Source organism: Leguminivora glycinivorella, chromosome 13 (assembly GCF_023078275.1).
Source record: "Leguminivora glycinivorella isolate SPB_JAAS2020 chromosome 13, LegGlyc_1.1, whole genome shotgun sequence".
In the NCBI taxonomy this organism is placed as follows: Eukaryota; Metazoa; Arthropoda; class Insecta; order Lepidoptera; family Tortricidae; genus Leguminivora; species Leguminivora glycinivorella.
Window position 1 is genome coordinate 19,395,012 of NC_062983.1, and position 12,418 is coordinate 19,407,429.

At 38.0% G+C, this 12,418-nt stretch overlaps 1 protein-coding gene across 1 annotated transcript; it reads right to left on the minus strand.

The window, feature by feature from the left end:
- Positions 1 to 96: 96 nt before the first annotated feature.
- Positions 97 to 11,295, minus strand: LOC125232814 (CLIP domain-containing serine protease 14D-like). Its single transcript, XM_048138602.1, has 8 exons — positions 11,052 to 11,295; positions 10,485 to 10,657; positions 9,690 to 9,819; positions 9,177 to 9,236; positions 8,787 to 8,923; positions 7,563 to 7,671; positions 2,581 to 2,758; positions 97 to 400 (listed from the first exon to the last, which is right to left on the minus strand). The coding sequence occupies exons 1-8, from the start codon at positions 11,122 to 11,124 to the stop codon at positions 154 to 156; spliced, it is 1,107 nt and encodes a 368-aa protein (XP_047994559.1). The 5' UTR covers positions 11,125 to 11,295; the 3' UTR covers positions 97 to 153.
- Between the last annotated feature and the right edge of the window lie 1,123 nt (positions 11,296 to 12,418).

Below are 12,418 nucleotides of genomic sequence, written 5' to 3' on the forward strand. Positions count from 1 at the left end.
GCAAAGTGTTTAACCTTCGTGCCTTGATACCCTCGCAACGCTCAAGATTCCACTTTTTGAATATTGGAACCTTTCGCTTGCTCAGGTATCAATATTGGCACGTGCGGTTAAACAACTACTTTGCCCCCTTGTAAAACAAATAACTAATAATATTCAAGATCGTATTGTATTCAAAATCCACGTTATATATTTCGAAACGTCAGTGTAAACTTCCGGAAAAAGGGTCCCGCATCGATTTGGTCCATACGTTACGAGACCGTATTGTATGAAGCGCTTTCGGTCCCCAAAGGGGGCCCACACCATTAAGGGGGCCCCGGAGACCCCGCGACAAGCGCCCTTTAGGTTGGAGTCGGAGCAAATCTTGTTGATCATCTTGTCTTCTTCGCCATGCTTTCTGCTTCTGAAATAAAGAACATGCCTTACAGTTGTATGTGCAGTAAAGATACGACAGTTATTGGGATCTGGCCTAGCACATGATGGCCGCGAGAGTATGTCGCCGCGAGATAGATGACACGTCTTCCTCTAACTGTATTAATGACATAAGGACGGGTAGTCTATCTCGCGGCGACATACTCCCGCGGCCATCATGTGCTAGGCCTACTGGTGCCGTAGCCGAATCACAGAATATATAATAGTACAAGTACAGAAGGCTCACTCCTTTGATGTTCACAAAACGCCGCCGTTATAAATTCTTACCTACATTAATAAACGGACCGTACGCGAGCAGCCGAGATTGAATTCTATTGCGCCGCACGAAGGCCGTCACCAATGAATGGGCCGCGAACTCGCGGCCGCCGGCATGTACTTGTAGCGCGGCGATAGAGTCGCGGAGTGAGCCGCCCCTGGCCGAATGGCATTTCTGCGACGTGAAACGAAAACGAAACGCCGCGAAAGGTAGTATGGCTCTGTCGCGCCAATACGAGCGTTTCGTTTCGTGAGCGTTTGTGCCATTCGGCTACGCACCCAGTTTCTGAGAGGACCCGAAGCTCTTATGAACCGTAGTAGAAAACCCAGACAAAGCCAGGACATATAAGATTCAGTGCTTACACTGCTGCTGCTGCTTGCTGACTTATATTTTACTTTGTAAAGACAGACTTTGGGCCCATTTACAGTGATGGTGTCAAAGAGATTTGCTGATAGTGTTGGTGTGTTTTACAGAAAACTCTTAAGGTACATAGACTCTACACTCCTTAGGTGATTAATGTAATAATCATAGCTGGGCACCGTTAATCAAATAGTTAACTTCGTTAATCGTTAATCCGTTACTAAAAAAGTTAACTTCGTTAATCGTTAAAGCGATACATTTCGACAAATTTAACGGAAGTTAAAGTTAATCGATAATCCGTTAACACGTGATAAAAATTAAATTTTACTTTCATCAATAATCCATTATATTGTATTATGTTACTGTTCAGTACTGCAAAGCCTCTCAAAACATCCCTGATGTCAATAGGGCATAACCCGAAATGTTCACAAATGTAAGCGTGTTTATTAAAATGTCCCACTTTTACCATTAAGGCGAAATTTACTTGTATATTTATATGAATATGCTGACAAAGTGGGACGTTTTCCAGAGTAGGTACCTCACAAACATCGTTTTGAAGTGAATGTGGTCATAAATTGTGCTCCAATTAGCGGCCCTGACACAATCGCCATGGTAAAAACCTAGGATTCACTGAGTCAACGTTGGTAAAAAGCGAAGCGAAGAGAACAATAATAGCTTATATATAATTTCGTATTTTTAACGATCGACATCGGGTTTTTTCAGCAGCGTTCACAACGTGTTTTTCGCTGCGCCGCTGGCGCCTGCCATGCTAGATTAACGATTAACGGACTAGGATAAATTTAACGGAAGTTAACGAATCCGTTAACATTTTTTAAAGTTAACTTAAAAGTTAATCCGTTAATCGAAATGTTAACTTCGTTAATTAACGATTAACGGATTAACGAGTTAATGCCCAGCTATGGTAATAATCATAGTTTAACTTTTAAGTGTGTTTGCTTTTATTTATGTCAATTTAACATGTACATAATTATATTACCACATAAGTGCTTTGGTGAAATACTGTTAACTTTTGTGTGTATTTTTAATAAATAAATAAATAAAGAGGAATCGAGCATGCATGATGCAGTCTAAATCAACTAGTTGCGCCGAATCGTACAAATGATACGAACTTATACCAATCACGTTGTGGCATTGTGCCGAGGCACATCAAACTATAATTATCTTCCATCGAAATTATACGAACCAGTCGGCGTAGCCGAATGGAAATGCAGCGTGGCTCTGCCGCGCCAATACGCAAGAGGGATAGAGATAAACAGCAAAGAAACAAATATTGGGAGCGTTTGTGCATTTGGCTACGTACCCTGTCCCTGTAGCCAAGAATACAATTGTTAAATTAGCGTATCGTATAGTAGTTATCTTTCCCTACCGCTCTTCCGTATTGCTGCCACCGATTGCGTATCATCACAGAATATATAATAGTACAAGTAGGTATCATTCGCCACGTAGCGTCAACGAGTGTACTTTCTTGGATAGTTTGAACGGTTTTATCTTCAATTTTGCAATGTATGGTTTACTTATTATACTGCTCCCGGCAATACTCGGTGCTATAGATGGTTACATCGGCATATAGCAGCGTGACCGATTCGTAGTTTTCCTCAGCTTTCCGCCTTTGGGCGATGGTGGCGCCCTGTGCAACTATGTCGCGGTTCTGCAGGTCGCGAGTTACTGGCAGGCAAATTGTGCCAGCGTTTTCTGGAAAAGAAATATTCAATATGGACCACCAGACAGGACGGTCTTTAAAATAAGCACTAAAAAAAAGTAACACATTAATCGTCCTATTTTCAACTTCAGCTATCTTCCATTAAGTATTACGGCCTAGTCACGACAATGGTCTAAGGCGGCGAGCGGGGCGGCTGGGCTGCGCGGGAAACGCGCGCGGGCGCTAGCCATGCCACGTACTTTTAGAAGCGGCGGCAGGGCCTAGGAGCGGCCAGAACGTTTTCATATTTAAAAACATGTTTTTTACTGTCGAATGGGTTTGGGTTTAAAGATCTTTATTTCTCAGAAGAATTACAATTCACTTGTGTGAGAAACATATCATTTAAAACAAAATGCTTATTAACTAAGTGAGCGCGTAAACAAAAACATTTATATTTTGTACATTTATACACAACAACGCAGGTAGAATCAAACATTACCACTTGGACTACGCTCGTTGCGCGAGCGCACCTGGAGATAACAACTATACACGGATATAAAGCAAACCGTGATGTGTTTAAGGTCAAGTACGCTCACGGTCAGTACACAATATTCAAATGCATACCTAATCTTTTTTTTTTTTTTAATGTTTTTTGTTACATCATTATTACCTATATGATTTATAATTTTTTTTTATTATTTTTTATTTTAGTATTTCTTATTTAAATATTTTAATTTATTATATATATATATATGTATATATATTTTTTATTGTATTGAATATATTATTCGAATATCATTTTTATTATGTTATGACAAGGATCCATTGAGAAACATAGTTTAAATGATATTAAGATTTATTATTATTTTTTTGAATATATATATATTATTAAACCTATGTCTTTTTTATATTTTGTCATGCCTTATTTTATTACTTTTCAGTATTATTTTCGTAACTATGCAGGCAACTCATTAATAATAATAATAGCATTCGTTTTAATCAACTTACTGTTAATAATTATATAAAGAGTTCAATTTTATTACAACATTAAAAGCACAAACATTATTTTACATTTGTATAAAATAAGCTGTTTATTTATTAAATAATTTAATTTATAAATGTATGCATATATTATACTTGATATTAATGTATTAGACTGATTTCGAGCTATTTTATTTCTATATTATTCAAAACATGCTGTCTTAATTTAAGCTTAAAACTAATGAAAGACTTCGTGTCTTTTATTGTCTTTGGCAAATTATTATAGATTCGGGCACCTTCGTTCAAAATTGATTTTTTTCCATAATTTGTTCTTGATGGCCGTAGCAACAAATCGTTAGCATTACGTAGCTTGATTTTTTGCACCTCTTGTTTCTTTTTGAAACTTATTTGTGAAGTGATAGTCTTTTTCAGTATTTTCCGGATGAGAATACACGTGTAATAAAAATAAGTTTGTTTAATAGACATAATTTTTGTCTCTTTATATATGATCTTGGTTTCTGTTAGGTAATCGTAACTGAAGAGTACTTTTATAAGTTTATTCTGAGCTATTTGCAGAATCTCTAAGATTGTCTTGGCAGATGTACCCCATATTTCTATTAGGTAGTCTATATGCGGTTTGACGAGCGAATTGTATATTAGATAACGTACATTGACTGGAAGACTACGAGCAAAACTCCGAAGTGCTCCAGTCAGTGAAGATAATTTTGATTTGATCCTCTCAATATGTGATCTCCAATTTAGACTGCAATCTAAGATAAGCCCGAGATATTTTTCCTTATCAACCTGTTGGATTTTATTTTGATTTATGTGTAATTCTTGAAACTTAGGAATTATTTTATTTTTTGGCGCAAATACAATGTAATTCGTTTTTTTGACATTAATAGTAAGAAGGTTGGACTGGAACCACACATTGAGTAAGTTCAAATCATTTTGTGCTTGGGAAATTACACCGTGAATTGAGTTTCCGAAATAGAAAAGGCAAGTGTCATCCGCATACAGAGTTATATGCCCTTTAAGGTCCAGTTCATTTATATTATTAATATAGATAAGAAACAATAAGGGCCCTAAAATGGAGCCCTGTGGAACGCCGCATGTAATGGATTTGGGATCACTTTGGTGATTAGCTAATTTGACAACTTGAGAACGGTTTGAGATATACGATTTGAAGATATCTAAAGCTGTCCCTGCAATTCCAGCATCAGCGAGTTTTTGGATAAGTAGCATATGACTAACCGTATCGAATGCTTTTTGTAGATCAATGAAAATACCGAGTGCAATTTGTTTCTTATCTAGATTAATTTTGATTTCTGTTACAAGATCAATAGTAGCCGAGAGAGTATTAGATTTAGGTCTAAAACCGTACTGTTTGTCGTATAAATATTGTGTTGCTGTAAGGTGTTCTACAAGACGATTATATAGCACTCTCTCAAAAACCTTTGACATTATAGGGAGAACCGATATTGGGCGATAGTTGTTGGGGTCACATTTTTTGCCAGCTTTATGAATAGGACTCACTTTTGCTATTTTAAGGCTATTCGGAAAATAACCTGTTTCGAGACATTTATTTATACATTCAGTTAATTCTTCGAGTATTACGTTCTTTACAACCTTTAAGGATTTTGTTGTCATTTCATCTATACCCGCGCTAGTGTTCAGTTTTAAGTTATTAATGATTTGACTGACTTCCTCTTTAGTAGCTGGTTTTAAAATTGAGAGATTTGTATCTACTTTGACTTTACTACTAGTGTACGATGTAATATCATGAAGTGATTTAGGTATTGCATTTGCTAAGGTTGAGCCAATGGTCGAGAAAAAGTTATTAAATATCTCACACATTTTTTTAACATCCGTTGTACTTCCTGTTGAATCTTCTAATTTTGCTGGAGCTGGATTTTCATTTACTTTATTCGCTGATAAATTGTTTATTAGCTTCCACATTTTTGTTGGTTTGTTCTTGCATGCCGAAAACTCTTTGTAGTAATAACTATGTTTTGTGTCTTGTATAAGTTTCGTTACTGAATTTCTGCTAGATATAAAGTTTTGCTTGACTATCTCGTCGTTAGGATTTCGCTTCAGTTGCTTCCATAATAGGTTTCTTTTGTTGATTTCATCTAAAATTCCTTTATGGATCCAATTTTGCTTTGGAGGGTTACATATTTTGGTTTTTTGTATCCAGTTTTTGCGAATAGCAGACATAAGCTTTTCTTCCAGTATTTCGTAACTATTATCGTCATTCTTTCGATCAGATTGTTCTAAAGTTTCAAGTAATTGATTGTAGTTTTTTGCTTTATAGGTTACTGTTTCTTTTACGTCTGCTTTGTATTTTTCTATTTCAAAATATATTTGTTTGTGATCTGAGATGGTAGATTCTATAATGGTAAGGTGAAAATCATTATCTCTTAAATTACTACATACATGATCCAAAATTGTTTTAGTTGTGGAAGTTTCGCGGGTGCAATAGTTATCATCTATGTAATTGTGTATAGTATAGTTATTTTCTGCCATAATTTTTCTGTAACTTTTGATATGTTTTTCATTATTCAACAGGTTAAGGTTGAAGTCACCGAATATTAGTGCTCTTTTACGTCGCTGAAGCTGTGTTGAATAGATGTCTAAGAAAGTGTCGATATTTTCTCGGTTTGTTCTATATATTGCACCCACATCCATAGAGAATTTACTCAAGTGAACCCATAGGTAGTGATTATCATTGCTACAAAGCTCTTCAATTTGATGATGTTTAAGACTATTGTGTGCAAATATTGAAACTCCGCCTCCCCTAGCGTTAGGTCTATAATTATAGTAATGGGTATATCCTGGCAGTTGATGTCTTGCAGCTTCTTCATCGGACTTAATCCATGTCTCGGTGATTATAATTACATGTATTACATTTTGAACAGATTGAACAATACAACAGAGCTCATCAAGTTTCCCAGGTTTTACTAAACTTCGCATATTAGCATAGAGGCATTTTAGGGATCCTGTATTGGAATATGACTCTAAAGTGCATAGAATGCTCTTTAATTAGTCAATTACGTCTTGCTCTTGTACAAGAGAATATGTGTGATGACTAAGTACATGGAATTTATTTTATGGCTAGTTAAATGATACTTAATATAAATAAACACTTAGAAAAAAATTAACAGTAAATACGAATAAATACTATACAAAAATATGTTTGAAAACATTATTACATACTACATACGCGAAAGTACAATTCAATTTTCATTAAATAAAGGTTTCGGGTTCAAGACGCTCATAATAAAAACAAAATATTTTGTTTCGCGCGGAATCGCTAGCCCCATCTAGCCGCCTAGGCCCGTCGCGCCGCTGTAATGTCGTGGCACCGCCCGCGCGGCGCGCTACAGTTGTTTGAGTCGCGCGCCGCTCCCGCGGGTAGGCCCGTAAAAACCCGCGCGCGATTTCGAACAGCGGCAAGGTCGTGGCATGCCTCGCGCGCGCTGCGTTTTTGTTTTTGTGACTTACCGCTTGCCGCTGCCGCAAGACGCCCTAGACCATTGTCGTGGCTAGGCCGTAAGCGCGACAGCGGTGAGCGGCAGCCATACGTGCGAATGAAAAGTCCCATGGCTGTGTCTCGCTCCAATGTACGGCTGCCGCTCACCGTTGTCGCGCTTAGAGCAATGTCGTGGCTGAGCCGTAAGACAGAACTATTTGCAAGTAACAGAGTAGGTACGTATTAGTCAAATGCGCAAATGCTGACTATAATATTGTTTTTGGCTTTTCGCAGCTATCTCTACCTCGCGACAGGGCCAGACTGCGTTTCGATTGGCGTATAGCGTGAACGATTGTCATTCGGCTAGGCTAGCTGTATGACCATTACATGAATTAGGTACATACTGGAATATAAGTTCACAGGATTTTTCAGTCTCAGGAGTCCGATGTCATCTGTTATGACAGGTCTACGGCGGTATCCTGGGTGAGGAATGGCCTCTTCTATAGGAATATCCTGGTAACACAAGAAACATTTTCAATCAAAATGCTACTTATTGTACATAATAGACAAGTAAATCCATACCATTATTATTGCATTAAAATATGTGAAGTTTCGACGAGAGAACTGAAAGAAGGTAGGTACCGTATGGCGGTCGGTGCTTACGTCACATAGTACCGCTTTAGCACAGTATAATAAAGAGTACTATCGTATAGTATGGCCACTCCCGCTCCCCGCTGAAAGTATCGCTCACCTTCGCGAAGACTCCTCTCGGTTACCTAACGCGAACAGTCGACCTGTCATATTTCACTCATACAAGCATAGTACGCGTTCACCTACACGAGCTTAGACTGTGTGCTAGGAACGCGCCTCTTTCATATACACTATGTAACACAATTGCCGAAGATAAATCCTACGGCTTATACATTACCTTCTATGTACCTTTAATTTTCAAAAAGGAAGTGGTATTCGTAACCGCTATTCGATACCGGTTATGCTCTTAAATGGATCACCAGCATTAATGTTACACCTGTATTTGATCGCATAAGCACCTACCGGCATAAGGTACCTTTACCCGCGGGATGTCACATATTTATAAATGGGAAAGTGTTTGTCTGTTTGTTTGCCCGACTTTCTCGGCAAAACGGATTGACGTAGGTAATATTTTTAAGTGGAGATAGTTGAAGGGATGAGCCGTGGCAAATGCTGGGATAACGCAAGGAGGATGAGTAAGTAGAAGGGATGGAGAGTGACACAGGCTATTATTAGTCTCCTAACCTCCCCACTTCGAGTCGGGAGTTGAAGTTTGTATGGAGTATTCATCAATTTTCGAATTTAAGGTACTGGTCCCACCGTGAGCTAGTAAGCTATGAGCTATCGGCTATAAAAACCAACAAAAGACAAGCACTCCCGTGTAAATAAAAAAGACACGGCGATATTGATAGTTCACCGCAGGGCCAGTAGCTATAAAAATCGCCGTGTATCTTTTATTCACACGGGAATGCTTATCTTTTGTTCGTTTTTATAGCCGATAGCTCATAGTTTACTAGCTCGCGGTGGGACCAGTGCCTAACGCGAGCGAAGCCGCGGACAAACCTAGTAGTGACAAAAATGACATAATTGTTACTCACTGGAGGCCCTTTAGTTTCAACATCGTATTCCCGTACCCTCACAGTTAGTACCTCCTTACGGGAGAGACAGTGGGCCGCAGTCAACACGTAGCGGTCGTTTATCAGACTGCCACCGCACTGGAATTGGGGTCCTGCCTCTAAAATATAGAATACACGTTAATTTAAGAGAACTAATGACAGCTGGCCCGCAATATTAGTTTGTCAGGCTGTTAGTACTGTAGGTATAGAAGTAAAAATTACAGCGATAGTGTCGAATAACTGACAAGCCGTTGCCGTTATCGTCCGGCGAATTGATAGTCAGTGGGTCCCTTAGGAAGCGTTTGGTGGAACACATTAGAATTATACCTACTTACTTAAGTCAATATTTAGGAAACATTTTCGAAGACTCACGAGTCTGGTAAGAAATGAAGATCATCCATGGATAGTCGTAGATTCCTAAAACAGGAACCCCTGAAACAAAAAGTTGTACATTGTAATTGTAACTGGCGATTTCTCAATGTGAATCGAGACTCCGGTGCAAACTCCTTCATCGTCAGAAAGTTTTACCGGTGTTCCACTAGTTCACAATTTTGAGTCCTGCGCGAGGTATGAATTTCAAAAAGTGGCTAGGCGTTTGACTAACTGAAGGGGAAACCAGTGGTACCATCTGGAGAAGATTTTTCTTCTTCTTCCTTGGTAGGAACTAACTACCCTTACTAACTTGGTAGTTATGTGGGGTCGGTAAAACTTGTCTTCCTCTTCTATTCTTTTCTTTCTTTCGTCATCTCAGCACTCACTTCTTTCTTTCTCATATCCTCGATCCATCCATCGTTGCTTGGCTTTACCCGCTCCATCCCTAAACATTCATCCCCCGACATTCTTTTGTCTATATGAGATTATTCCCATTGAATGAAGAGTACTCACCACCTGCTACTCGATTCGCAAACTCGTCGTCTTCTCCAACTCCGCAGTTTTCCGGTAACAAGGGAAGGTTTGGATGGTCAACAGACGCTAGTGCTCTCTCCACTCCAGCTGTTAGTTCTGCGCAGCACACCTGGAAATCATAAATAACAATTCTATTTATCAATTATGATTCTATTCATCGTCATTATTTCAGCCGTTAATGGCCCACTGCTGAGCATAGGTCTCCCTTCGTGTACACCACTTATTTATTTATTTATTTAAAGGTTTACCAACAGTTATTACAATGAATCTTATGTAGTTTATACTAAAATTAAGTACATGCTTAATGTATAACTTATTACAGGTAAACACAACATGCAAATATTTAAACTAATTAAGTCTACAAATAGCTGACACATTTGATCACCTTATTTCTGTTGAAAAAAGAGCAAAGCGCAACCTTGAAGTTATTTGCTTGAATCTAGGCATCTAAATATGGAATTAAAACTAAATAACTAAATAAACTATAAAATTAACTGGTGAACAAATTTAGAATTTTAGTCAGGGAATCAAAGTGAATATCAAACATGTTACTGTATTTATTTAGTAAATTACTAAAACGCGACACTGGAGAATTTGAAGACAGTACGACGTTGGGGGCGAGACATCGGTTTAATAGCGAAACGCAGGATTCTTCTAGCCACTGAGCATCGGAAACAGAAAGAAATTTCAAGTCCAGAAAATCTCTGCGGTTTTCAAGAGATAACATTTTAAAATGTTTTAACCTTGCTAAACTAAATCTGGTAAAATACTAACCTTTGCGTTCCCACTATCATCGCGCCCGCAGCCGTTACTCGACAGCTGCTCAACCACCTGGGATTCAACTACTGGCACGCAAGATGGCAGCTTTACCGTGCAAGCTATCAGGTTTTCTGTCGCCGTCACGAAGGCAGCACAGGCGTAGGAAGCAGTGCAATCGCTGCAGTTTTCTGCAACGATTTTAGTGATTTAGAGAGGTCACACATGTCGAGCGATCTTCGACAATTTTACGTGAGTTACGTGATTTTACATGTTTAACGTGTCCATAAGTTTTTGGAACGACGTATTGTTTAGTAAATATAGTTCGGTAACAAATTAAAATCCTAACGTCAATAGGTAGTAGGCTTTCTTTGACACCATATCTGTAAGATAATCACCATATCTGTAAGTTTTTGGAACGACGTATGGACGCCGTTAGGATTTTAATTCGTTACCGAACTATAGATTTAAATTAGTTTTTATTTTTGAAACTTTAGCACTGACACTTGTCAGCGCACAATTCAATAAAACTGTAATGTTGAGACAAGGGCTAAATATTAAAAAAAAATCATAGAACTTACTTACTTATATCTGCTGTGTAAGAGGGAGTCCATGTTAACAAACTGAGTACACATAAAATACTAAATTTATCATTCATTTTCTTAATATTATTTATTATTGAGTGAAGACGTGTAGATGACAGTTGTTTTCTTGTAACTGGAACTGGTCAGTCATGCATCAGATCCGGTTTTGCCTTTATAAATACATACGTACAATAATACTATGCGATTTTGCGCATATTTGATATGAATCGTGGTTCAATAAGCGAAAAGCGAACGAGCAATCGCAGTTCGCAGCGAGGCAAGTGCGAGCACACGCAAAGAAACGTCAAGTTGTATTGTTATTATTTAGATAATTTAGAGGACTATTTATAGGGTGATTTTCGGTTTTTATATATTGGTTAGGTACATATTTTGTATTTTATTTATGTGATCTAGTATGTAATTTCTTTTTCCCCTCACTAGCTCGGAAACACGTGTTTTGTCCTTTAATACCAGCGGGTAAAAACGTATTTTATCCACTAGTGAGTAAAGTAATTTGACCTTGAATAAAGCCAAATTAACTGCTTTAAAATTGATAAAAGTAGGTGAATCTAGTAATAATACAATACAATACAATACAATACTCTTTATTGCACACCTTGATAAAATACAACAATACAAAACAAGGAAGAAACACGAACAAAGGTAAACAACAGGCGGTCTTATCGCTAAAGAGCGATTTCTTCCAGACAACCTTAATAATGATGATTTACCACCTGTGGAACTACTGGAAGCTGTGATAAACACATTTTTTGCGTTGTAGTTTCCTCGCTATAGTGAGGGGAAAAGTTTTGTGTTACACTCGGGTGCAAATGTATTTTACTTCTCGTGTGTTAAAAAACTCGCAAGTTCAGGATTCTATTCTCGAACCACTCGCTTCGCTCGTAGTTCAACTATAGAATCCTTTCACTTGCTCGTTTTTCAATTCCACACTCGGCGTTAAAATACAACTTTGCCCCCTTGTATAACAAATAACTATTAGTAGTGTAATTTTGTATTTATGTGATTTATTTAATTATTAACAATATTTTGGATTAGGTACTGTTGACCTTTATTGTACTTCTGGAAGTTTGTCTATCTTGCCTACTGGAACGATCCTCTCCAGCCAGAGTCTTTCACTGCGGAAGGCCCAAATTTAGCCTCCAAAACTTTATAGTTATTTGTTATACAAGGGGGCAAAGTTGTATTTTAACGCCGAGTGTGGAATTGAAAAACGAGCAAGTGAAAGGATTCTATAGTTGAACCACGAGCGAAGCGAGTGGTTCGAGAATAGAATCCTGAACTTGCGAGTTTTTTAACACACGAGAAGTAAAATACATTTGCACCCGAGTGTAACACAAAACTTTTCCC

Coding starts and splice junctions, on each gene's coding strand:
- LOC125232814 (XM_048138602.1), bottom strand. CDS start 11,124: ATGAATGATAAATTTAGTATTTTATGTGTACTCAGTTTGTTAACATGG. Junction 8,924..9,176: donor CTTCATTTCTTACCAGACTC/GTGAGTCTTCGA, acceptor TCTATATTTTAG/AGGCAGGACCCCAATTCCAG. Junction 7,672..8,786: donor TTGAAACTAAAGGGCCTCCA/GTGAGTAACAAT, acceptor TTGTGTTACCAG/GATATTCCTATAGAAGAGGC.